General features: G+C 43.6%; 1 protein-coding gene across 1 annotated transcript in view; it reads left to right on the top strand.

The window, feature by feature from the left end:
- LOC141107723 (cytochrome P450 2C8-like) overlaps nucleotides 1-27,954 on the top strand; it is a 61,542-nt gene that overhangs the window by 12,836 nt on the left and 20,752 nt on the right. Inside the window, exons 3-5 of the mRNA XM_073598644.1 lie at nucleotides 17,181-17,330; nucleotides 21,532-21,692; nucleotides 25,042-25,218. Coding sequence (XP_073454745.1) covers nucleotides 17,181-17,330; nucleotides 21,532-21,692; nucleotides 25,042-25,218 — 488 coding nt within the window. The remainder of the gene's footprint in view (nucleotides 1-17,180; nucleotides 17,331-21,531; nucleotides 21,693-25,041; nucleotides 25,219-27,954) is intronic.

Genomic DNA, 27,954 nt, shown 5'->3' with positions numbered 1-27,954 from the left:
ATATGCATATAAGATAAGGAGGGCCAAGGACAATGCCACATGATTGGGTAAAAACATGTGGATAGAGGGCGGGTAGCCAGGGTAAGGGTGTCTGGCCGACCTATTGGGCATCTGTCTCGGAGGGTTGCATCGGGGCTAAAAATTAGCCCATAAAGTAATATCAAGGGGTAAAATTGCGTATGCTAGAGGCCCCCCCAACAACACACAAAATTGTGTGTCAGTGGGGGTTGATTAAAATTGAGGGGTGGAACAGATGGGGTCCGCATGGTGGGGGGCATTGGTGGCCCTTCCACTAAGACAGCCTACCCAGGTGTCCCACTCGACAAAAAGACGGGTGTGTTATCCACCCAATGTATACAATTAGGGCAAAGGCCTCTCTAAAGTAAAATATAAAGGTGGCAAAGGTGCATATGTACCATCATCCAGAAATCAATATCAAAAAGGCGGTTGGAAGCCTGATCCCCAGTCAGGCGACCAAAATGGGGCATATTGGACTATTACGGTACAGTAATTAAGGGTAACCATAAGAACAAATAACAGCAGTAATAAAAATTATAATTCATTTATTGATGCAACGGACAGGACATGGTAATACAAGAACATTTAATAAAAGTACAGGCATATCACCAATGGATTCGATAGTATACAGTACAGCACAAAATCTCAGATATCATATTCCTCGACTAGTTTCGCGGACACAATCCGCTTCATCAGGAGGTTATCTGGAGATAAGTTTTTCTGACTAAACAGTCTGAACCTGACAATTAAAAATATACAAGATTTATAGAGGTACATTATCATACAAATATTATTCCAGCAACAAATTATACAAATAGGTAACGAAAATAAGGGAGGGGGAGGGGGGAGAGAGCGAATCTGCTTACCCAGGTCCCAGCAGGCCCCAGGCGCAAGGCCCCAACACCAACGAATGATCTCCCACGGCAGCCTGGGGGAGCTAACAAGATAACAGGATAGTAAGGGTAAGTGTATATCGGAATTGAGGTAACCCAGGTTGCCATATACAAAAGGAGGTGATATAACAATTGGTGAGTATAGAGAGGGAGTGATGACAAGGGGGGTTGGGTAAAATTGTGGAGGATATCAATAGTTGAAAGCGTGTTATATAAAGCATAAAAGATTACAGGGTGACCAACCAAATAGGGAAGGCAATGGTAAACGAGGCATAAGGTGTTATATAGGTGGAAGGGTAAACAAGGGAGGAAATGGGGCCGTGGAAAGGGAGGGGAGTGGGGGTGGAGAGGGGGATAGGGGAGTGGGGAGGAAGGGTAGTTTGGGAACCCTTCCATGCTTTGACTATTATCAGGTACTTTTTGCCCCCTATTCACCCATATGTTCACATTGTTGCATCCCCCCCCTTCTCACTCTCCCCTCCCCCCCTCTTACCTCCATCCCACCCTCTGCCTTCCCTCCCCCCTCTTTCCCCCCCCCCCCTTCCCCCCCCTCCCTTTCCCCTTTTCTTCCCCCCTCCACCCTTTCATCCCTTTTCCCCCGCCTCCTCTCCTTTCCCCCCTCTTCCTCTTTCCTTCCCTTTCCCCTCCCCCCCCCCCCCCCCCCCCACTCCCTTCCAATCCCCAACTACCCTTCCTCCCCACTCCCCTATCCCCCTCTCCACCCCCACTCCCCTCCCTTTCCACGGCCCCATTTCCTCCCTTGTTTACCCTTCCACCTATATAACACCTTATGCCTCGTTTACCATTGCCTTCCCTATTTGGTTGGTCACCCTGTAATCTTTTATGCTTTATATAACACGCTTTCAACTATTGATATCCTCCACAATTTTACCCAACCCCCCTTGTCATCACTCCCTCTCTATACTCACCAATTGTTATATCACCTCCTTTTGTATATGGCAACCTGGGTTACCTCAATTCCGATATACACTTACCCTTACTATCCTGTTATCTTGTTAGCTCCCCCAGGCTGCCGTGGGAGATCATTCGTTGGTGTTGGGGCCTTGCGCCTGGGGCCTGCTGGGACCTGGGTAAGCAGATTCGCTCTCTCCCCCCTCCCCCTCCCTTATTTTCGTTACCTATTTGTATAATTTGTTGCTGGAATAATATTTGTATGATAATGTACCTCTATAAATCTTGTATATTTTTAATTGTCAGGTTCAGACTGTTTAGTCAGAAAAACTTATCTCCAGATAACCTCCTGATGAAGCGGATTGTGTCCGCGAAACTAGTCGAGGAATATGATATCTGAGATTTTGTGCTGTACTGTATACTATCGAATCCATTGGTGATATGCCTGTACTTTTATTAAATGTTCTTGTATTACCATGTCCTGTCCGTTGCATCAATAAATGAATTATAATTTTTATTACTGCTGTTATTTGTTCTTATGGTTACCCTTAATTACTGTACCGTAATAGTCCAATATGCCCCATTTTTGGTCGCCTGACTGGGGATCAGGCTTCCAACCGCCTTTTTGATATTGATTTCTGGATGATGGTACATATGCACCTTTGCCACCTTTATATTTTACTTTAGAGAGGCCTTTGCCCTAATTGTATACATTGGGTGGATAACACACCCGTCTTTTTGTCGAGTGGGACACCTGGGTAGGCTGTCTTAGTGGAAGGGCCACCAATGCCCCCCACCATGCGGACCCCATCTGTTCCACCCCTCAATTTTAATCAACCCCCACTGACACACAATTTTGTGTGTTGTTGGGGGGGCCTCTAGCATACGCAATTTTACCCCTTGATATTACTTTATGGCTAATTTTTAGCCCCGATGCAACCCTCCGAGACAGATGCCCAATAGGTCGGCCAGACACCCTTACCCTGGCTACCCGCCCTCTATCCACATGTTTTTACCCAATCATGTGGCATTGTCCTTGGCCCTCCTTATCTTATATGCATATCATGCAATTAGGTGTTATGGGTTCATGTCTCTGTGGGATTACTGCACCGGTATCTAGGGTATTACCATCCCTAGTTCACCTGAATAAAGTCTTTCAGTTTTTTCCAATTTTGTTTCTACCTTTTTCATGCTTTATTAACCCTATATTGTTGTTTTCACAATTTGTTCTACTGAGACCTCTGCTTCCCCAGTCCTGGTCCTGGCTTCTAGCGCCGGCGCGGGCCCCTCCCCCTGTGTTCTCCCGCGGCGGCCTGGTGAGGTTCCTGGTGGAGGGATCGGCCTCCTACACGGGACCGCCCCCTCCTCTTGCACCGGCCTTGGCTGGGACGGTGTCCCCTTGGCCTTGCGGCCGGTGCGCATGCGTGCGCGCGCGATCTCTTCGCGCGCGCGCCGTGTGGAACCTCTGACCCTGTGACGTCATGCGCTGGCGTCCCATTGACGTGCGGCGCAGCGTCGCAGGGTTGGGAGCTATTTATAGCGGGCTATGCCTGCTAGCCGGACGCTTCGGTCTGCTGCCCTTGGGTGCCTTTACCTCAACCAGCCTAGTACAAGTTTATGGTAAGTACCCACCCACCTTTCTACCTAAGTCCCATACCCCTGGGCACCAACATCATGTATCTCTAAACTACTGTATTTTACCTTGCAGCTGGCCTAGGCTTAGGTTTACATGCCTTGGTTTGTGTTTGCCCATCGCTTGCAGTCCTCATTATTACCCTCTTTTTTACCTTATTATGGAACCAGTCCCTGGCAGGGTGTCCCCTTTGGGAACCCTTCCGTGCTTTGACTATTATCAGGTACTTTTTGCCCCCTATTCACCCATATGTTCACATTGTTGCATCCCCCCCCCTTCTCACTCTCCCCTCCCCCCCTCTTACCTCCATCCCACCCTCTGCCTTCCCTCCCCCTCTTCCCCCCCCCCCCTTTCCCCCCCTCCCTTTCCCCTTTTCTTCCCCCCTCCACCCTTTCATCCCTTTTCCCCCGCCTCCTCTCCTTTCCCCCCTCTTCCTCTTTCCTTCCCTTTCCCCTCCCCCCCCCCCCACTCCCTTCCAATCCCCAACTACCCTTCCTCCCCACTCCCCTATCCCCCTCTCCACCCCCACTCCCCTCCCTTTCCACGGCCCCATTTCCTCCCTTGTTTACCCTTCCACCTATATAACACCTTATGCCTCGTTTACCATTGCCTTCCCTATTTGGTTGGTCACCCTGTAATCTTTTATGCTTTATATAACACGCTTTCAACTATTGATATCCTCCACAATTTTACCCAACCCCCCTTGTCATCACTCCCTCTCTATACTCACCAATTGTTATATCACCTCCTTTTGTATATGGCAACCTGGGTTACCTCAATTCCGATATACACTTACCCTTACTATCCTGTTATCTTGTTAGCTCCCCCAGGCTGCCGTGGGAGATCATTCGTTGGTGTTGGGGCCTTGCGCCTGGGGCCTGCTGGGACCTGGGTAAGCAGATTCGCTCTCTCCCCCCTCCCCCTCCCTTATTTTCGTTACCTATTTGTATAATTTGTTGCTGGAATAATATTTGTATGATAATGTACCTCTATAAATCTTGTATATTTTTAATTGTCAGGTTCAGACTGTTTAGTCAGAAAAACTTATCTCCAGATAACCTCCTGATGAAGCGGATTGTGTCCGCGAAACTAGTCGAGGAATATGATATCTGAGATTTTGTGCTGTACTGTATACTATCGAATCCATTGGTGATATGCCTGTACTTTTATTAAATGTTCTTGTATTACCATGTCCTGTCCGTTGCATCAATAAATGAATTATAATTTTTATTACTGCTGTTATTTGTTCTTATGGTTACCCTTAATTACTGTACCGTAATAGTCCAATATGCCCCATTTTTGGTCGCCTGACTGGGGATCAGGCTTCCAACCGCCTTTTTGATATTGATTTCTGGATGATGGTACATATGCACCTTTGCCACCTTTATATTTTACTTTAGAGAGGCCTTTGCCCTAATTGTATACATTGGGTGGATAACACACCCGTCTTTTTGTCGAGTGGGACACCTGGGTAGGCTGTCTTAGTGGAAGGGCCACCAATGCCCCCACCATGCGGACCCCATCTGTTCCACCCCTCAATTTTAATCAACCCCCACTGACACACAATTTTGTGTGTTGTTGGGGGGGCCTCTAGCATACGCAATTTTACCCCTTGATATTACTTTATGGCTAATTTTTAGCCCCGATGCAACCCTCCGAGACAGATGCCCAATAGGTCGGCCAGACACCCTTACCCTGGCTACCCGCCCTCTATCCACATGTTTTTACCCAATCATGTGGCATTGTCCTTGGCCCTCCTTATCTTATATGCATATCATGCAATTAGGTGTTATGGGTTCATGTCTCTGTGGGATTACTGCACCGGTATCTAGGGTATTACCATCCCTAGTTCACCTGAATAAAGTCTTTCAGTTTTTTCCAATTTTGTTTCTACCTTTTTCATGCTTTATTAACCCTATATTTTTGTTTTCACAATTTGTTCTACTGAGACCTCTGCTTCCCCAGTCCTGGTCCTGGCTTCTAGCGCCGGCGCGGGCCCCTCCCCCTGTGTTCTCCCGCGGCGGCCTGGTGAGGTTCCTGGTGGAGGGATCGGCCTCCTACACGGGACCGCCCCCTCCTCTTGCACCGGCCTTGGCTGGGACGGTGTCCCCTTGGCCTTGCGGCCGGTGCGCATGCGTGCGCGCGCGATCTCTTCGCGCGCGCGCCGTGTGGAACCTCTGACCCTGTGACGTCATGCGCTGGCGTCCCATTGACGTGCGGCGCAGCGTCGCAGGGTTGGGAGCTATTTATAGCGGGCTATGCCTGCTAGCCGGACGCTTCGGTCTGCTGCCCTTGGGTGCCTTTACCTCAACCAGCCTAGTACAAGTTTATGGTAAGTACCCACCCACCTTTCTACCTAAGTCCCATACCCCTGGGCACCAACATCATGTATCTCTAAACTACTGTATTTTACCTTGCAGCTGGCCTAGGCTTAGGTTTACATGCCTTGGTTTGTGTTTGCCCATCGCTTGCAGTCCTCATTATTACCCTCTTTTTTACCTTATTATGGAACCAGTCCCTGGCAGGGTGTCCCCTTTGGGAACCCTTCCGTGCTTTGACTATTATCAGGTACTTTTTGCCCCCTATTCACCCATATGTTCACATTGTTGCATCCCCCCCCCTTCTCACTCTCCCCTCCCCCCCTCTTACCTCCATCCCACCCTCTGCCTTCCCTCCCCCTCTTCCCCCCCCCCCCTTTCCCCCCCTCCCTTTCCCCTTTTCTTCCCCCCTCCACCCTTTCATCCCTTTTCCCCCGCCTCCTCTCCTTTCCCCCCTCTTCCTCTTTCCTTCCCTTTCCCCTCCCCCCCCCCCCCCCACTCCCTTCCAATCCCCAACTACCCTTCCTCCCCACTCCCCTATCCCCCTCTCCACCCCCACTCCCCTCCCTTTCCACGGCCCCTTTTCCTCCCTTGTTTACCCTTCCACCTATATAACACCTTATGCCTCGTTTACCATTGCCTTCCCTATTTGGTTGGTCACCCTGTAATCTTTTATGCTTTATATAACACGCTTTCAACTATTGATATCCTCCACAATTTTACCCAACCCCCCTTGTCATCACTCCCTCTCTATACTCACCAATTGTTATATCACCTCCTTTTGTATATGGCAACCTGGGTTACCTCAATTCCGATATACACTTACCCTTACTATCCTGTTATCTTGTTAGCTCCCCCAGGCTGCCGTGGGAGATCATTCGTTGGTGTTGGGGCCTTGCGCCTGGGGCCTGCTGGGACCTGGGTAAGCAGATTCGCTCTCTCCCCCCTCCCCCTCCCTTATTTTCGTTACCTATTTGTATAATTTGTTGCTGGAATAATATTTGTATGATAATGTACCTCTATAAATCTTGTATATTTTTAATTGTCAGGTTCAGACTGTTTAGTCAGAAAAACTTATCTCCAGATAACCTCCTGATGAAGCGGATTGTGTCCGCGAAACTAGTCGAGGAATATGATATCTGAGATTTTGTGCTGTACTGTATACTATCGAATCCATTGGTGATATGCCTGTACTTTTATTAAATGTTCTTGTATTACCATGTCCTGTCCGTTGCATCAATAAATGAATTATAATTTTTATTACTGCTGTTATTTGTTCTTATGGTTACCCTTAATTACTGTACCGTAATAGTCCAATATGCCCCATTTTTGGTCGCCTGACTGGGGATCAGGCTTCCAACCGCCTTTTTGATATTGATTTCTGGATGATGGTACATATGCACCTTTGCCACCTTTATATTTTACTTTAGAGAGGCCTTTGCCCTAATTGTATACATTGGGTGGATAACACACCCGTCTTTTTGTCGAGTGGGACACCTGGGTAGGCTGTCTTAGTGGAAGGGCCACCAATGCCCCCACCATGCGGACCCCATCTGTTCCACCCCTCAATTTTAATCAACCCCCACTGACACACAATTTTGTGTGTTGTTGGGGGGGCCTCTAGCATACGCAATTTTACCCCTTGATATTACTTTATGGCTAATTTTTAGCCCCGATGCAACCCTCCGAGACAGATGCCCAATAGGTCGGCCAGACACCCTTACCCTGGCTACCCGCCCTCTATCCACATGTTTTTACCCAATCATGTGGCATTGTCCTTGGCCCTCCTTATCTTATATGCATATCATGCAATTAGGTGTTATGGGTTCATGTCTCTGTGGGATTACTGCACCGGTATCTAGGGTATTACCATCCCTAGTTCACCTGAATAAAGTCTTTCAGTTTTTTCCAATTTTGTTTCTACCTTTTTCATGCTTTATTAACCCTATATTTTTGTTTTCACAATTTGTTCTACTGAGACCTCTGCTTCCCCAGTCCTGGTCCTGGCTTCTAGCGCCGGCGCGGGCCCCTCCCCCTGTGTTCTCCCGCGGCGGCCTGGTGAGGTTCCTGGTGGAGGGATCGGCCTCCTACACGGGACCGCCCCCTCCTCTTGCACCGGCCTTGGCTGGGACGGTGTCCCCTTGGCCTTGCGGCCGGTGCGCATGCGTGCGCGCGCGATCTCTTCGCGCGCGCGCCGTGTGGAACCTCTGACCCTGTGACGTCATGCGCTGGCGTCCCATTGACGTGCGGCGCAGCGTCGCAGGGTTGGGAGCTATTTATAGCGGGCTATGCCTGCTAGCCGGACGCTTCGGTCTGCTGCCCTTGGGTGCCTTTACCTCAACCAGCCTAGTACAAGTTTATGGTAAGTACCCACCCACCTTTCTACCTAAGTCCCATACCCCTGGGCACCAACATCATGTATCTCTAAACTACTGTATTTTACCTTGCAGCTGGCCTAGGCTTAGGTTTACATGCCTTGGTTTGTGTTTGCCCATCGCTTGCAGTCCTCATTATTACCCTCTTTTTTACCTTATTATGGAACCAGTCCCTGGCAGGGTGTCCCCTTTGGGAACCCTTCCATGCTTTGACTATTATCAGGTACTTTTTGCCCCCTATTCACCCATATGTTCACATTGTTGCATCCCCCCCCCTTCTCACTCTCCCCTCCCCCCCTCTTACCTCCATCCCACCCTCTGCCTTCCCTCCCCCTCTTTCCCCCCCCCCCCCTTCCCCCCCTCCCTTTCCCCTTTTCTTCCCCCCTCCACCCTTTCATCCCTTTTCCCCCGCCTCCTCTCCTTTCCCCCTCTTCCTCTTTCCTTCCCTTTCCCCTCCCCCCCCCCCCCCCCCACTCCCTTCCAATCCCCAACTACCCTTCCTCCCCACTCCCCTATCCCCCTCTCCACCCCCACTCCCCTCCCTTTCCACGGCCCCATTTCCTCCCTTGTTTACCCTTCCACCTATATAACACCTTATGCCTCGTTTACCATTGCCTTCCCTATTTGGTTGGTCACCCTGTAATCTTTTATGCTTTATATAACACGCTTTCAACTATTGATATCCTCCACAATTTTACCCAACCCCCCTTGTCATCACTCCCTCTCTATACTCACCAATTGTTATATCACCTCCTTTTGTATATGGCAACCTGGGTTACCTCAATTCCGATATACACTTACCCTTACTATCCTGTTATCTTGTTAGCTCCCCCAGGCTGCCGTGGGAGATCATTCGTTGGTGTTGGGGCCTTGCGCCTGGGGCCTGCTGGGACCTGGGTAAGCAGATTCGCTCTCTCCCCCCTCCCCCTCCCTTATTTTCGTTACCTATTTGTATAATTTGTTGCTGGAATAATATTTGTATGATAATGTACCTCTATAAATCTTGTATATTTTTAATTGTCAGGTTCAGACTGTTTAGTCAGAAAAACTTATCTCCAGATAACCTCCTGATGAAGCGGATTGTGTCCGCGAAACTAGTCGAGGAATATGATATCTGAGATTTTGTGCTGTACTGTATACTATCGAATCCATTGGTGATATGCCTGTACTTTTATTAAATGTTCTTGTATTACCATGTCCTGTCCGTTGCATCAATAAATGAATTATAATTTTTATTACTGCTGTTATTTGTTCTTATGGTTACCCTTAATTACTGTACCGTAATAGTCCAATATGCCCCATTTTTGGTCGCCTGACTGGGGATCAGGCTTCCAACCGCCTTTTTGATATTGATTTCTGGATGATGGTACATATGCACCTTTGCCACCTTTATATTTTACTTTAGAGAGGCCTTTGCCCTAATTGTATACATTGGGTGGATAACACACCCGTCTTTTTGTCGAGTGGGACACCTGGGTAGGCTGTCTTAGTGGAAGGGCCACCAATGCCCCCCACCATGCGGACCCCATCTGTTCCACCCCTCAATTTTAATCAACCCCCACTGACACACAATTTTGTGTGTTGTTGGGGGGGCCTCTAGCATACGCAATTTTACCCCTTGATATTACTTTATGGCTAATTTTTAGCCCCGATGCAACCCTCCCAGACAGATGCCCAATAGGTCGGCCAGACACCCTTACCCTGGCTACCCGCCCTCTATCCACATGTTTTTACCCAATCATGTGGCATTGTCCTTGGCCCTCCTTATCTTATATGCATATCATGCAATTAGGTGTTATGGGTTCATGTCTCTGTGGGATTACTGCACCGGTATCTAGGGTATTACCATCCCTAGTTCACCTGAATAAAGTCTTTCAGTTTTTTCCAATTTTGTTTCTACCTTTTTCATGCTTTATTAACCCTATATTGTTGTTTTCACAATTTGTTCTACTGAGACCTCTGCTTCCCCAGTCCTGGTCCTGGCTTCTAGCGCCGGCGCGGGCCCCTCCCCCTGTGTTCTCCCGCGGCGGCCTGGTGAGGTTCCTGGTGGAGGGATCGGCCTCCTACACGGGACCGCCCCCTCCTCTTGCACCGGCCTTGGCTGGGACGGTGTCCCCTTGGCCTTGCGGCCGGTGCGCATGCGTGCGCGCGCGATCTCTTCGCGCGCGCGCCGTGTGGAACCTCTGACCCTGTGACGTCATGCGCTGGCGTCCCATTGACGTGCGGCGCAGCGTCGCAGGGTTGGGAGCTATTTATAGCGGGCTATGCCTGCTAGCCGGACGCTTCGGTCTGCTGCCCTTGGGTGCCTTTACCTCAACCAGCCTAGTACAAGTTTATGGTAAGTACCCACCCACCTTTCTACCTAAGTCCCATACCCCTGGGCACCAACATCATGTATCTCTAAACTACTGTATTTTACCTTGCAGCTGGCCTAGGCTTAGGTTTACATGCCTTGGTTTGTGTTTGCCCATCGCTTGCAGTCCTCATTATTACCCTCTTTTTTACCTTATTATGGAACCAGTCCCTGGCAGGGTGTCCCCTTTGGGAACCCTTCCATGCTTTGACTATTATCAGGTACTTTTTGCCCCCTATTCACCCATATGTTCACATTGTTGCATCCCCCCCCCTTCTCACTCTCCCCTCCCCCCCTCTTACCTCCATCCCACCCTCTGCCTTCCCTCCCCCTCTTTCCCCCCCCCCCTTCCCCCCCTCCCTTTCCCCTTTTCTTCCCCCCTCCACCCTTTCATCCCTTTTCCCCCGCCTCCTCTCCTTTCCCCCCTCTTCCTCTTTCCTTCCCTTTCCCCTCCCCCCCCCCCCCCCCCACTCCCTTCCAATCCCCAACTACCCTTCCTCCCCACTCCCCTATCCCCCTCTCCACCCCCACTCCCCTCCCTTTCCACGGCCCCATTTCCTCCCTTGTTTACCCTTCCACCTATATAACACCTTATGCCTCGTTTACCATTGCCTTCCCTATTTGGTTGGTCACCCTGTAATCTTTTATGCTTTATATAACACGCTTTCAACTATTGATATCCTCCACAATTTTACCCAACCCCCCTTGTCATCACTCCCTCTCTATACTCACCAATTGTTATATCACCTCCTTTTGTATATGGCAACCTGGGTTACCTCAATTCCGATATACACTTACCCTTACTATCCTGTTATCTTGTTAGCTCCCCCAGGCTGCCGTGGGAGATCATTCGTTGGTGTTGGGGCCTTGCGCCTGGGGCCTGCTGGGACCTGGGTAAGCAGATTCGCTCTCTCCCCCCTCCCCCTCCCTTATTTTCGTTACCTATTTGTATAATTTGTTGCTGGAATAATATTTGTATGATAATGTACCTCTATAAATCTTGTATATTTTTAATTGTCAGGTTCAGACTGTTTAGTCAGAAAAACTTATCTCCAGATAACCTCCTGATGAAGCGGATTGTGTCCGCGAAACTAGTCGAGGAATATGATATCTGAGATTTTGTGCTGTACTGTATACTATCGAATCCATTGGTGATATGCCTGTACTTTTATTAAATGTTCTTGTATTACCATGTCCTGTCCGTTGCATCAATAAATGAATTATAATTTTTATTACTGCTGTTATTTGTTCTTATGGTTACCCTTAATTACTGTACCGTAATAGTCCAATATGCCCCATTTTTGGTCGCCTGACTGGGGATCAGGCTTCCAACCGCCTTTTTGATATTGATTTCTGGATGATGGTACATATGCACCTTTGCCACCTTTATATTTTACTTTAGAGAGGCCTTTGCCCTAACAAATATTAATACAATATGTATTTATTAGTGTAAATTATAAGTCCACTCGCTCCAACAGTGAAAACCATATGAACCTTTGTTAATTAATAATCTAGTGTTTGCAGCTGCAGTTCCAAACCTGGTGGTTAAAGCAATGATATATAATCTGCAAGAGTGATGTGCTACATGCAAAAAAACAGCACTTGCTACTAAAGAAATATATATATATATATATGTGCTCAAAAAGAAAAGAAACAAAAAAAAGGTCAACACCTTAAAGGTCTACATCTTTATGGAACAAACACATTAAACTAAAACCAAAAACAAGTGAAATCCATATAGTGATAATTAAAGTGCAAAGTCCCAAATTATCCTCTGTGACATCCAGTATTTGGAATCCTTCCTGCAGTGATCAGCAAAATGCTTCAGTATTGAGCCCCAAAAAGAAAACACCACAAGTAAGAAATAAAGTGAAGGTCCGCACTCACCAGACGTTGTTGACCCTCCTTGCCTTATGACAAGAAGGATCATCAAAGGCTTTGGTGGTCTCCGTGACCAAAGTGTAACCTCCAGCCAGTTTCCAAAGCGCCCTCCTCATGGTGGTCAAAAAATTCCAATGTGGGATGTCAGTGGCAGAAGGAAAGAGAACAAATGTAGAACAGACTCCTTATAGCATAAAAAAGTTTTGGGTAGCTTTATTAAAAGCCTCCGTAGTAGGCTGTACATACAAAAATGGTTAAAAATCCCTCCCTTGTGAACAATCGCACTGTGCAATGGAAGCAGTGGAAGCCGGACCCGCTTGGTATCAGTGGGTGTTCCACCTGTGTACAACATAATGCAATGTGCATCCCAGCTTGGCGCGTTTCATTATCAGCGGGACATCTTTAGAAGCTGGAGGACCCCACATTGTAATTTTTTCACCATTACGAGGAGGGCGCTTTGGAAACTGGCTGGAGGATACACTTTGGTCACGGAAACCACCAAAGCCATTACTGATCCTTCTTGTCATAAGGCAAGGAGGGTCAACAACGTCTGGTAAATGCAGACCTTCATCTTATTTCTTACACATGGTGTTTCGTTTCTGGGGCTCAGTACTGGAGCAATTTGCTGATCACTGCATTGATTTGTTGTAGCCGTATTAGTGTAATTGTGACACCTGTACCTCAAGTAATGTTGTGTACCTCATCCAATGCAAAAGGTGCAGCAAAGGATCTTATGTTGGTGAAACAGGACAGAAGTTGCAAGCGAGGATGAATTTGCACAGACATACCATCAAAGAACATAAAGAAGACAGTTTATGCACACCTGTGGGACATCATTTCTCACAATCGGACCACACCATAGAAGACCTCAATGTCTTAGTTCTTAAAGGGAATTTCAGAACTATCCAGGAAAGGAAAACGTTTGAACTAAGAATGATACTTCTTTTTGACACGAAGAATTTAGATATTGGTTTCCTTACACATTATGCTAAAGTTTTACGACCGCTCTGTGATTAGTATCCCCCCCCCTGCATTCCCCCCTAGCTCTCCCTCTGTCTTATCTCACTAACTCTGCTGCTATCTTTATTACCATTGATTTGTATGTGTTTGGTTTTCTCTTCTTTTTTTTTTTTTCTTCTTTTTCTTTAACATTCTGCTTAAAAATTTGTGAATCAGTACTGCTTGGACCTTGAAGAAGGGGACATACCCCGAAAGCTTGTCCTGAAAAATTGTATGTTAGTGCAAATAAAAAAAGTATCACGGACAGTACTCAATTTTCTCTGATCACTGCAGGAAGGATTCCACATACTGGATGTCACAGAGGATCATTTGGGACTTTGCATTTTAATTATCACTATATGGATTTCACTTGTTTTTGGTTTTAGTTTAATATGTGTTTGCTTCATAAGGTGTAGACCTTTATAATGTATAGACCGTTTTTCTTTTCCTCTTCTTTTTGAATATATATATATATATATATATATATATATATATATATATATATATATATATATATATATATTTCTTTAGTAGCAAGCACTGTTTTCTTCATAGAGCACATCACTCTTGCAGATTATATATCAATGTGTATTTATCTGAATATAATGTAATGTAACAGAGTTTCAATACAGTATCTTTCTTTAAAGAGGCAATATACTTTTAAATTTGTGGTTAGAGCATTCAGAGATTCAGCTTAACCATTTTTAAATATTGTTTTAATGAAAGATAAGTCACTGTGTCACTGCCTTTTAGAAACACGACTCTCTCAATATTCTTATTTTGGTGTCAAACTAGAGCTTTTCCCGTCTTTGCAGTTTACTTTTTCAGAATGTATTGTCACTTTGAAGAAAGCTACTTTACTGTAAACGTGGTTATATTCCTGTCTAGATGTGACAGTGAGTTATACACACATTTATTTTAAAAGTTACAACAGCATATGCTGCGAATGATGTGAATGTTTCTGTTTAAAAAATGTGGTGGCGGCTACCGTATGTGTGTGCGTGTGTCTATGTGTGTGTGTGCGTAAAGGGTTACCTGCTCAGTTAATCTGCCTCATTGGCAATCACTGTCAGTCTGTTGGTGCTTTAATTGTTGTTTCAGAGCTGGAAAGTTGCTGCGCAGGCTGAATGTGTAATATGTCACATTCTGGTTGCAGCGGTGGGATCAAGCACATGACTGTATCTAAACAACTAGTGCACGGGACCTTGTTGGCAGCAAGATCATGCATAAAAAGTGTTCTGTATGAAGTTCAAGCAATGTTTACATGTGTTACAGTGTAAATGGCCTGTACTGCCCACTGGCGCTGCTCAAGGCTGATATATAAAGAAAGGATACCTAGCATCCTTGGTTGCTAGGACTCAGTTGGTTCCTGCCACCCAGTGTCCTCTGCTGCTGGAACGCAGACAGCTCCTGACACCTATCATCCTTTGTTGGTAGGAAGCATGCAGCTCCTGATGCCTAGCATGTTTTGTTGCAAGAATACAAGTGACTCCTTGCACCTAGGATCCTTTGTTGCCAGGTTTACTGATTTACTGATTTTTATGCAGCTGTTTGCAAGAGCCAATAACACCTGCATGTAGATCCATAGAAAAAAAAGTTTACGGATAAAACCACCATTTTTTTTGTGCCCGCCTGCATAAGCCCAGATTATCACACCATGTCCATCTTCTTCACACTTCCACTTTCTTGAGTGGTTGACCCTGGGGGAGCACACCAAAGCCCCCCAGATGGAACACTACAGATATCGCTAGATCAAGCACTGGATTTTTACCCTTACCAGGAACTTACAATTTCCTTATACTAAATCGATCTTAGAAAAAAAATGCCTTTACTTAATGAGGTCCCCCCAGACTTAAATCTCTCCTATACTCAGCTTTTGATCACCTACATATCCCATTCCTCCCTTACTTATGTCAAGAACTGGCAATAAGACTTGACAAACCCAATAGCACCCCAATGGGTAAGTGTGACAGACCTAGCCAGGAGAGAGACTTTTGGAGGGGACTGTATGCTAGCCTCTTGCCGATCGATTGGGGGCCCTTGCATTTGGGGGAACGGTGCTCTTTGTGAGCTGTATGCCTGGGGACCCTTGAGGTGGTATTACTGTGGATTCGGGTCCTGGTCCCCCAGGACACACAGACTCTGGGGACCCTGGATTTGCCATATTGGAATAGTGGCTGATTCATAATGCTGGGACAGATACTGTTAGGAGATGCTGATGTAAATTCCAGCACCTGTCTGTCTGTTGTCTGATAAAATGTGTATTGTAAATAAGTCTATAGTATGGGATCTAAGAGTCATTAGATTCCCATTGTTGTTTGTGTTAATTAACTCTGCTATTGTGTGAAGAGTCTATGTTGATTGTGATAATGTTGATTGGATTTTCTGAACTACAAGACGGCCAGTCTGGCCTAAAAGTCATGTCTGAGTCATCTAGGCTGTTTAAAGGGATTAGTTAATTAGCTCATGTTAATTAGGTTAATTAGGTTACAGCTGTATTGTTAGAGTAATATGAGCAGGAGGTCTGCACCTCCACTTTTAGTGTATAAAAGCCTGTATTTTGCAATAAAGTGAGATTCCTGGTTAAACTTACATACAGCCTGCCTGGTGTTTGTTCTGAGCTATCACAACTGGACTAGAACGGCACAGAGCTGTAGTTCTAGTCCCGGAGCATCGGATGACCGAACAATCAGATGTTGTGATCTGCGGTCTGATTCTGTAGCAGCAGAGGAGTGTCGGGAGAGTGGAACTGAGCGAGCAAGGGGCTCGTTACAGTAAGATCTGGACTAGAAAAGCCAAATCCTCTTTTTAGTATGAATGCAATGGAATCCACTTGTGAAATTTCCTTTACATGGTGTTGGCTACCTGCATGTACAGCAAATGCTGTCTCATATTATTGTGACAAATGCATTGGTCCAGGACAGATAATCCAAACCTTATTTTACATTACTAATCCAAGAGACCCATGAATATTTCTTTTACACCATACAACCCCAGGGCTCACCAATTCCTTGGAAAAGCTGGCCACTTCCTCATTCTAGTTTCTAAACAAACAATTGCTAAATCCTGGAAAAGACCAGAGTTAATTTGCAGAAAGTAAAAGAGTACATGAACATGTTGCTTGTTAACATGAATCTATCCAGTACCCTTATTCCCCTTAATAATTCTTCTAGCTTCAGCTACATATACTGTAAATACCTTGCCCCATCCTATGTCCTGATCCCTTGGGGATACATTGCCCCCCTCTCCCCACCAGCTTACCCTTCATCCCTTCCTCCTACCCCTGCATTCACCCCTCTTCATCCCCCCCTCATTTCCTTATGTAAAGGTCTCCATTCCCTACCCCCTCCATCTGTGTTTCAACACAGGTTATCAAGCCTTGTCATTCTCATGATTAAGTTTACATCTTCTTTGATGACCTAATATTTTATTCATATTACTATTTTCTTATATATTGTCTGCTGTTAAACTGCCCCTGCACGAATGATACTCTTGTTATGCCATACCTTGAAAAATTAACAAAATTGAAATAAAACAAAATAAATATGGATGGCATGTTGGCTTTAATAGAAGGTATCTATTTTGACATCAATAACCAAATACATTTCCTAAAAAAAAACTAGAAAGTTAGTGTGTTTTGTTCTTGATCTCAACACTGTTATATTCCATCTCACATACCTCTGTGGTTAGGTCACTTGTCTAATTAAATTAGAATTAGTCACATTGTATGTCGCATTCATTTTTATTAGGGTGCTGTCAGTACAATCTCTAAACGAACACTCTCCTATAATGCTCTAGGGATAGTCATGAGTAATGGAGAAAGGTGGAAGACACTGAGACGATTCGGTCTAACGACACTGAGAAATTTTGGAATGGGGAAAAGAAGTATCGAAGAGAGGATTCAGGAAGAGGCCCAAAACCTGAGAGAGCAATTCATGAAAGACAAAGGTAGGTGACAGCTATGAGACCAGTCAGTCATGCTTCTGGTCTGTTTTTCACAAAATTCATAGTGGAAAATTTAAAAATAGGAGATTGATTTATTTTTTTACTCTTGCTGTACATTTTGTGAATGTTGTTTGAGACAACCTTTTTGAGATTTTTACTACATAACAATTAAGTCAGGAGTATTGACAAAAATGGAACTGTTCTGATGAAGTTCCGGGTGTATAGGAACGAAACATGTAAACATCTAAACGCTGGGACATGCACCCCCGTTCCCTATTCAGCTCAGCCACCCACTTTCAGGGACATTGAACCCGAGCATCTGATGCACAGACCGGAGAAGTCCATCTGACCGGAGAAATCCATCTAACCTCTTCTAAAGACTCTGGAGAACCACTACTTTTGACCAATACACTGAAATACAGTATACGGTATAATCTGAATATCACAGTCAAGGAAACCGCCTGCTGGTGAACCGTATGTATCGGGAACATGCCGACAGGTTGACTCACTTGAATGTATGTGGGGATCTTTGTATGGCGACCAGCAGGATCTGTGAATAATTTAAGCATAAAGAAGCATTGAGAAGGGCTATCTATATCTGTGAGTGAAAGGAATTACCTGCACGGTGCGGGAATCCCCTCATGCTGTCATGGTTTATTACACTTGAATCTGTGGCGATTCCTTACGTATGATGAATGAATATTGAGCAATCGGATCAGTATAGTGCATTTTATGCCGTTCTCTTCAGTGGTGTCATATCTCCTTGTTCTCAATAACTACCTACCTGGATTAGAGCAGTCGGGACTGCTTACATTCTTGGCTATATTCATCTGCTTGATAGGATGTCTCCAATGGAAAATGGATGTATAAACTTTTAATTACATTTTGATGTGTTCATGTCCAATCCCATTTTCTCCCCAGCCCCATTGACGGATGGACTTATAACCAGGGTATTTTTGTAGATATTCTAGAGCAGGGGTCTCAAACTGGCGGCCCTCCAGCTGTTGCAGAACTACAAGTCCCATCATGCCTCAGAGTCATGCTTGTAATTGTCAGCCTTGCAATGCCTAATGGGAATTGTAGTTCTGCAACAGCTGGAGGGCAACTAATTTGAGACCCCTGTTCTAGAGTGTGGTTAAATAATCTGTGCATCTTTCCACTACGGGATAGTGTGATACATGTCATTGTGTTTACACAGACATACACTGCTCCGTTCTAGGAACTAGCTGCAGGGATCCCATTATAGTTGGCTTTGAGCAATTATATAGGTATTTAGGGGGGTGCTTTGTATTGGGGAGGATGGGCTTGCCAATTGTGGGGATTTTTGCATTTTCTTGCCCCTCGGCCAACAAGGGTTATCTTTGCCCTACACAGTGTGTTTGGTTTCAGAGCAATACTTTTGGGGAGGGTTAAACCACCTGGGAACCTCCTTGTCTCATAGGGAGTTCTCTCCCATTTCTTTCGATCTATGGGGGGTTTGGGTCATTGTGCTAATAATTTGTTGTACTTCGCTTTTAAAGCAATAAATCTTTTTTGTAGTTTAATTCTTTAGGGTGTGAAGAAGTCTTTGTGTTTTTTTATTTTTTGTTTGTTGGTTCAAAAATGGAACTCCACCACTCCAAATTTTCAGTGTCTTGGCTTAAAGTGGAAGTTTCAGCCAAGGAAGCTGCCATTTTGGCCTCTGTTTAACCTTCAACTGCCATTAAGCTGCACATGTGATCAGTTATGATACCAGCCATTGGATGGTTTGACAGTTTGGTTCAGAGCATAACCAATGTGACATTTCCATACCGGCACAATGGGTTTTCTTCCGCTTTATTTTTGACTCTTTATAGTTGAGTAACACAACTTATTTTATCCAGAGGCGAGATTCTTTATTTTTTTTTGGTGTTTTGAGTTTTATGAGATTGTGATCCAGGGAAACAAATCCATGCAACTACAGGTTTTGTGCTCAAAAAGCAGCATATGTTTAATTGACTTATCTTTATAGTGTATATCATAATAATAAAACTCTAAATACTGAAATTTTATTTAATACAGACAGGGGAATGACTGATCAATCACACTTTGTGTTATATACATATTACATTTTATACATTTTCATTATTACTTTAATTGTGTCCTTTTAATATACTGTAATCATGTACTGTAGACTGAGATAACAAGGTTGGTTTATTAAAGGAGTAGAGCATATTTACTTTCAAGGTGAATTTTCACTAAGCTAAGTCAATGAGGTGAAACAAAGTAAAAATTCCCCTTGCAATGAATACCCAATCATGTGCAAAGAAAATGAAACCCCCCTAAAAAACAGGATTTTTACTTGCACTTAAATGGATGATTGAAGTCAGCACAACTTTACTTCATTCTCTAAGCTTAGGAAATTTCCTCTTTGTTAAGTGAATTTTTCAGTTAGCTTAGTGAATGAAGTCTAGCTGTGCCGACGTCAATCATCTAAACATGTACATACAAAACTTGTGTTTTTTTGTTTTTTTAAATAAAAATGTTTTACTACCTAATTGAGTATTCTTTACAAAGTGAATTTTCACTGTTTCACCTCATTTGCCTTGTAAGTGAACATGCTACTCTTTTAGTAAATCAGAGTTAATGTGTTAGTTGTAATTTTAAATAATAAATGGTAGCTTCTCAATTAGTTGAACAAAAAAAATCATGGTGCCTTTTACTGTAGGGGGATAATTCACTGCTTGAGGCTGAGCAACATATTCCAAATTTTTAGGCCTCAACTCTGCAAATCACTAGGGATGGGCCGAACACCCCCCTGTTCGGTTCACACCAGAACTTGCGAACAGGCAAAAAATTTGGAAGAACATGCCAACTGTCAACTGAGGACACAGGAACTTTAACTGGGGACACAGGAACTTCAACTGGGGACACTGGCACCGGAACTTCAATTGGGGTACCCACTTGGAGAACCTTTGGTCGAGGTGGGCAAATTGGGCAGAGAGAGATAAGGTGCCCTCTCCCCCCACAGTAAAAACAAAGACCACAGTCTCTCCTCCGCTCTCTTTCACCTTCACAAATCAGCAAGATGACCTATCTAATCTATTTCTAGTTCAAGTTTCATACATTTGCAAATACATTTGAAAGCTGAAAGTTTCTTAGACTCCATCAGTAATATGGATTCAGAGTAAAGTAGGATCCCAAGATACTACTCTAATTTATGAGAGTACTAACACAGAGACACTTAAATTGGTTGTAACCTCTTATACCCAGTGACGTGACTAGCCTCAGGTGATACACAGAGATGAAAAAAATTCTCCTGCATAAACTGTATCTGTTTATCTTCAGCCCTCTCTATTCTATAGTAGCACAAAATTTAAACAACATATCTGAGCTTCAGCAGGCAGGGGGTGGGGATCTGATGTCACATGCTGCACAGCATAGAGCAGAAAGCTGAGTGTAATCTGACACATGAGTGGAGGGAGTGGGCACTACTACTCTACACAGTCTCATATGGAAACATGCACAGCTGAGGCTTTAAATCACAGGCTGCGTGCTGGGGCAGGGCACCCCCTTGGATTGTCAGATGTCAGCATAAATGATCTAAAGTGACTCATACAGATAACAAACTAAACTCTAAAATTCAACTAAACTTAAAGTGGATGTAAACCCTCACATATACCCAGTGAACAGCCTCAGATGATACACAGAGATGAAACAAATCTCCCTACATAAGTTTACATGTATATCTGCTGTCTTCAGCTCTATATATTCTTTAGAAAGTTCACATCATGTTAGAGATTTTCTCTTCCTGTTCAGCACTGAGTGAGAAGTCTGGCCATACAGGCAAGACAGCTGATTGGAGGAAAGTCACACACCCCCACTCCACATAGGCAGAGACTCTCAGAGCTGTTCTGTGAATAGTTTAGCTGTCTGCTAATCTATTTATAGCAACCTCCCCGACACAAATTTCAGGCTGGTTTGAAGAACTTGTCAGAAGTTATCATGGTGGAAACAGAAGAACTGAGCAGAAGAAAGCCACGGGACTTAGGGCTTAGAAGAGAGATAAGAAAACACTGCAGATATATGTGCCCAGCTCAAATTTTATGAATCGGGTTTACATTCACTTTAATAGACATGTCATCTTGCTGTTTGGTAGCTGAATGCCCAGGAATTTGGTAATGTATTTTGCACATGATTTCATCATCCTCTACACAATGACTTGCTTTTTTGCCTTTGACTACAGACACCCCATTTGACCCAACATATATGCTGGGACTAGTCGTCTCCAATGTCATCTGTTCTGTTGTGTTTGGGAAGAGATTTGACTATGAGGACAAGAAGTTTATGACCCTTCTGCAATACATCAAAGAGATCATAAGTGGAATGAATTCTGCATCTGGCCAGGTGAATGCATACATGCAAAGCATGTATGACATAATTGTACATACTTAGACAGATACTGTGTTTTCCTCTGAAGTGAAAAAATCTACTATGTCCATTATTTAAATAGATAGTTAACTGTAGAAATTAAAACAATTTTACTTGATTCATTTTATCTAGACCATATATATATATATATATATATATATATATATATATATATATATATATATATACACACATGTTTCTATACACGTCTTTATAAAGAAAAAACTTCTGTTGCCGGTTGGACCTTGTTCCCTCATCCGAGCTCAAACAAATGGTTACACCAACTTAGAGCAGAACTAAACCACCTTCTTCTGAATGCTGGTCTTTGGGCCTCCTCATTGGCCAGCGGGGGAAGGTCGTCACCCTTGCGTATGAGCAGGAGGTCATTGTCCCAGTACTCTAAAAACTGGCCCAGCAGTGTAAGCTAAGATGCGCATGTGCAGCCCAGTTTATAATGCTGGAGGAGACGGCCAGTAGGCAGGTCGGGGGATTTTATTGCAGAAGAGACAGTGCATGTCTCTTCTGCAATCAAAGCCTGCCTGCTCACAGTTTTTTACAGCAGGGCTTCATTTCCAGGACTTAAAGGCTAAGTTCACCTTTTTATAAAAATATATTTTATATATATATATATGTATATATATATATATATATATATATATATATATATATATATATATATATATATACATATACACACACACACACACACACACATATTTTTGCAAAGTGCAGTTATTATAGTTTAACAAGTGCACTGAAAAGGCAGTCAGTGCATCATTGGTACAATGCCTGGGTCCTGCAGACTTTTCTTCCAGATCCCTGTCCATATTGAGGTACGGGCTTCTAGTTGAAGAGCTGAAGGAAGTGTACATGGACTACAAGTGCGGTGATTACAGCTCTTGTCCATTGAGAAACTTCTAATTTGTCTCCTATGGTGGAAATGGGTCTTGTAGTTTATTCATGCACAGATCCTTATAAGTGAGTGATGCAGCTGTGCAGTTGAAGCCTTGCACAGCTGCAACGATTTAAAATCTGGCCGCAGCTGCAGGGGAGAAGAACCCCTGCAGGCTGTAAGAAGTGTTTAGTGTAACATGTAACATTGTCTCAAAGTGGACTTAGCCTTTAATTTCACTCAAACAAAATGGGGTAGATTTACTAAAACTGGAGAGTGCAAAATTTGCTTTAGCTGTGCATTGTAGCCAATCAGCTTCTAACTTTAGCTTTTTCAATTAAACTTTGACAAAAAACCTGATTGGTTTCTATGTAGAGCTGCACTATATTTTGCATTTTCCAGCTTAGTAAATCAACCCCAATACACAGTATTGGTGTGGGGCATATTTCAGTAAAAGGCAACTGGGTAGATGCCTCCAAGAATCTAGGAATCCAGGAATCTGGCAACAAAATTATCCTGGCATTCCTCAGCTGCTCTATTGCTGCACCCATTGCTGTCTTGTTAGCACTTAGGCTGAATGAGATCACGCTCCTTTCACTTAATTTGTTAAGAGTATTTGTATAGATGGGTATCTGGCTACCTTTTTTGAACTATGTAAAAACAATAAAAAAAAGATATATGAGTTGGGGGGTATGGGTCATGGGAGTGCAACTTGGAGCTCCAACAGTAGAATATAATAACTTATCCAATGGCACTGAGTCCATCAGGATATCGTTAAGAACCTTTTGCCTTGGAGGAAAATGTAACCAACTGGCCTTTTCATGTAAGGGAAAGTTTGCTGTGGGATATAGGTGCACCAATAACAATTACTCCCTAAGAAGCTGTTGGAGTGTTAGCTTCTCCTACCATTTTCAATGGTGACCTGCTACCCACCAGATACAGTGGGCTTTATTTAGGCTGGAGTAAACCCTGTAGGGAAACACTAACTTAACAAAATTGAAAATAACAGGGTAACCATGGTATCAACCATCATAAAAGCAAACACACAATGGAGTAAATCATTTTTACTCCCTTTAGTTGCCTGTGAATGATCTTCCACTAGACAAATGAGAGAGGAATGACTCTAGTAGTAGCAATAACAAAAGACACAGAGGTAAATATCCCCAAAACATAAGAAAATTGGATTAACAATGTAGCTTATAGTGTCTACTAGGCCCTATCTAGACACCTGCCAGTGAAAAATAAATGGCAAAGTTTGCTGGTGGTGGGGCTCTTTAGAACAGCTTAGCAGTGCTTAAACCTCTAGCCCCGTTTCAGGGCCAAATCTATGCCTGAATTTGGCCCTGAAACGGAGCCAAAGACACACAGTGTGCTCCGCAGCCGCAACGGAGATATGTAATGGAGATATGTGAACCAGCTCCATAGGGAGCCAGTCACATTCTCCTGCTATGCGAATTAGATGCAGGGAAACACGCATCTAATTCTCATAGGTGTGAACCCGGCCTCAGAGGGTGAAAGGGAAATGCAACCCCCTTTTGACCAGAGCTCCTTTGTTGACAGCAAGGTCCCAGCAGCAACATACATGTGAGCAAAGAGTAGTATTAGTCAGGACTCACCTATAATAACTATTTTATCATCAAGTAACTCTCATCATTCAGCTTCCTTTTAACAAATAAGTATAACATTCAGGGCCCACCAGGGAAGATAACTCATATGGAGACAAGGTGTTGCAGGAACGTATATTAACAGTAGTGTGTTGACTCTGTTTGAAAAATGTCTACTCCTTGGACAAAATAAATAGAAATTTTATTCATTTTCACCCGGTTGCCGATTTTATCTACATGGAAGGACTTTTGTTTTGCGGGGTGGTGACCACAAGTTAGGCATGGTGAGTGGAAGCAGAGAGCTCTTGACGGCCCTGATTGCATGATTGGGTTGCAGTGCCATTATCTTGCATGTGTGTTAGCACTGGAAATAGCCTAGCACTTCTGCCTAGCAGCATTAGGGTCCTCGCTTTAAACCCCAACCATGACACTACCTGCTTGGAGTTTGCATGTTCTCCCTGTGCATGTGTGGGTTTTCTCCGGGTACTCTGGTTTCCTCTCACACTCTAAAGACATGATGGTAGGTTAATTGGCACCTGTCTAAATTGGCCCTAGTATGTGTAGTTATGAATGTGATTTAGGGACTTTAGATTATAAGCTCCTTGAGGTCAGGGACTGATATGAATGTAAAATATAGATGTAAAGCGCTGCATAAATTAGTCAATTATGACTAAGTACCCATAATCAATAAATAAATATAAACATTCAATTTTTATCCCATTCCCACAGAACACTTTTACTGGACAAATAGCTATGCAGATTTCTTATAAATACACACCTACAGTAAGTCAGGTTTAAGTTGTGTCAACCTACAACATTTTTGTTTTAGATTCTGGGCATGTTCCCAAATTTGCTGAGCAAGTTACCTGGACCCCATCAGAAAATTTTTCACAATTTTGACAAACTGAGGGCATTTATAAGGGAGATGGTGAAATCCCACCGAGAAGTGCTGGATGAAAACTGTCCACAGGACTTCATAGACTGTTTTCTCATAAAGATGGAAGAGGTGAGTTCAGAAATGGACTAAAACTGGTAATGGAATGTTGGAGAAAAATGTGTTTATTTTATTTTGTGCCTCTACAGAAGAACTGGAGTTAGCAATATGTTAAGCATCAATAAATAGTTTTCATATAATTTTCATAAAGGGAAATCACAGTGTACTTTCAGAGGTCAGAAAAACTTTACACCAAAATAAAGTTTTTACATTAAGCTGGTCAGTTTCACACAAACAACTATTTTTCAATGTGGTTTATCACGTAATTGATTATAGATCTGAAGCTATTCAGCAAGGCTGCTAACTTCCTCCCTAATACACAGACAGCCACTAGAGGGAGCGCCTAAAACTTATGCCTCCTATGCACGATTGCACTTTCCAACAACAAAACCGTGGAATTTTGTCCGAAGGGTGTTGGCTCAAACTTGTCTTGCATACACATGGTCACACAAATGTTGGCCAACAATTACGAATGTAGTGAAGTACTAGACGTACTACGTGGTTTTTCAGCTCTTTAGCGCCACCCTTTCGGCTCCTTCTGCTAATTTTGTGTTAGTAGAAGTTTGGTGAGTGTTGATTCGTGCTTTTCGTTTCGCGTTTTTCATTTAGCGCTTTTCAGTTTGTTTCTGAACGGCCGTTCGTCAACCAGACATGTTGCGGAATCAGAGGAGATAACGTGGTATTTATTATTGGCCTTGAAGTTAGTGCTTTGACATTATTTTTTTGGTTGAATAATGATTTGATTTGGTATATTTTCTATATTATTGGATGCATAGAATGCACTTTTTGGTTAAGATCTATTGGCAGATAGCATGTCTAATTTTTTTTTTTTTTAATGCACAATTGTGAAGAATAATAATTGGCTATGTGTTTTACTTCAAATAACAGTTTGGGAGAAGGCAGTTACATTTAAAAAAATACAATGTAAAATTGACAAGGGACACCAACATAGTTGTATCTTTGATCTTAAAAACTACGGGATAATGGTGTTGTGGTAACTTGCACAAATAAAAAAAAAAAAAAAAACATAATAATATTATTCTTGATATCACTAGAAAAAAAAAGCCTTTGAAAATTTGTTTGCAATAACTCCATCAGTATCACCAGCAAAGCAGCTTCATTATTATCCCATTAAAGAAGAAGAGAATGTGCGCCCCATTTTGAGACTTCATAATTTGCCACATCACGAATGTTATTTCTCCATTATGAACGCTAGTTTACAAGACCGACCACTTCTGCTTCCGAGCATGCGTGTATTAAACTTTGGACATTTGTCCGACGGACTTGTGTACACACAATCGGAAAATCCGACAACACACATTTGTTGGCGGAAAATTTGAAGACACGCTAGCCAACATTTGTTGGCAGAAAGTCCGACAACAATTGTCTGATGGAGCATACACACGGTTGGATTTTCCGCCAACAGCCTGACACCCAACATTTCCCGTCAGAAAATCAGATCGTGTGTACGGGGCTTTAGTATATGAAGTGCTTGTTAAAACATGAAAAACACATAAAAATGCTTTCAGTGTGAACTCACGATGTTGAATAAGCTTTTTAAAGCTCACCATATAGGTTACGATTTTGCCAGTTAATCTTTGTACAATCAACTTTAGATTTACCAAAACTGTGTAATATGAGAACTTTTTTTAGCCATTCAATCAATCGGTATGCAATCATGCAGGCCCTTGCACTACACAGTTGTTGGTAGATCTAAAGGTGATTGAACTGCCAGATCAGGGGTCTCCAAATGGTCTAAACAAAGGGCCAGTCTACTGTCCTTCAGACTTTAAGGGGGCTAGACTGTGGCCAGTGGGAGTAGAAAATGCCCCAGCATCAGTGGGATTAAACCATGCCCCGTTATTTTTTTAATGGAAGTAATAGTGCCCCATTGTTGGTATCAGTGGGAATAATAGTGCCCCATTATTGATATCAGTGGGAGGAATAGCACCCCATCACTGGGAGTTCCCTTGCTACACTGGAGAGTACAAAATCTGGTGCAGCTCTGCATAGAAACCAATCAATTTCCATGTTTTATTTTTTTTGTCAAAGCTTAATTGGACAAGCTGAAGTTAGAAGCTGATTGTCTACCATGCCCAGCTGCACCAGATTTTGCATCCTCCAGTTTCAATCCCTTGGTGTCTGTGGGAGAAATAGTGCCCCATAACTGGTGTCTGTCGAAAGAATTGTGCCCCATCATTGATGTCAGTTGTGGATGTAATAAGACCCCAAGGGGTGGATAGAGACAAACACACCTGGCCCCTGGGCTACACTTTGGAGACCACTGCTTTAGAGGAACCTGTGACACCAACCTTAGTGACCCACAAAAAGCCAAGCAAGAAGGTTTTAGGTAAATGATTTACCGCATTGTATATATCAGTTTGCAGAATTTCATACAGAAAAGAGTAAACTTCTTGCCACTGCAAATCCCAAAAATTTGAATCCGGTCCTCAAGATTAAGCACCAACGATTAGAACCTCCTAAGGAGGCGTTAGGTGAAACCTGTCTTATTTAAACCTCAGACATCTAGGGTCTGGTGTTCTCTCTATTGACATTTGTTGTGTCATTATATCAAGATCAATAAAGCTCGCAAGCCAAAGATTATACCTTTCGGGTGGAAGGAAAGACAATTGCTTGATTCCCCTCAAAACATAGTCAGTGTTGATGGGGAAATCCCTCCCACAGTGATATTGTGTTCTGCCAGCGGAAAGCTTTCCCTGCTGGCAGCAGGGATCACATGCAAAAAGA

The sequence above is a fragment of the Aquarana catesbeiana genome, linkage group LG09 (genome assembly GCF_042186555.1).
Source record: "Aquarana catesbeiana isolate 2022-GZ linkage group LG09, ASM4218655v1, whole genome shotgun sequence".
NCBI classification, from domain to species: Eukaryota; Metazoa; Chordata; class Amphibia; order Anura; family Ranidae; genus Aquarana; species Aquarana catesbeiana.
The sequence above is the reverse complement of the archived record's forward strand: the minus strand, read 5'-3'. Positions and strand labels throughout refer to the sequence as shown.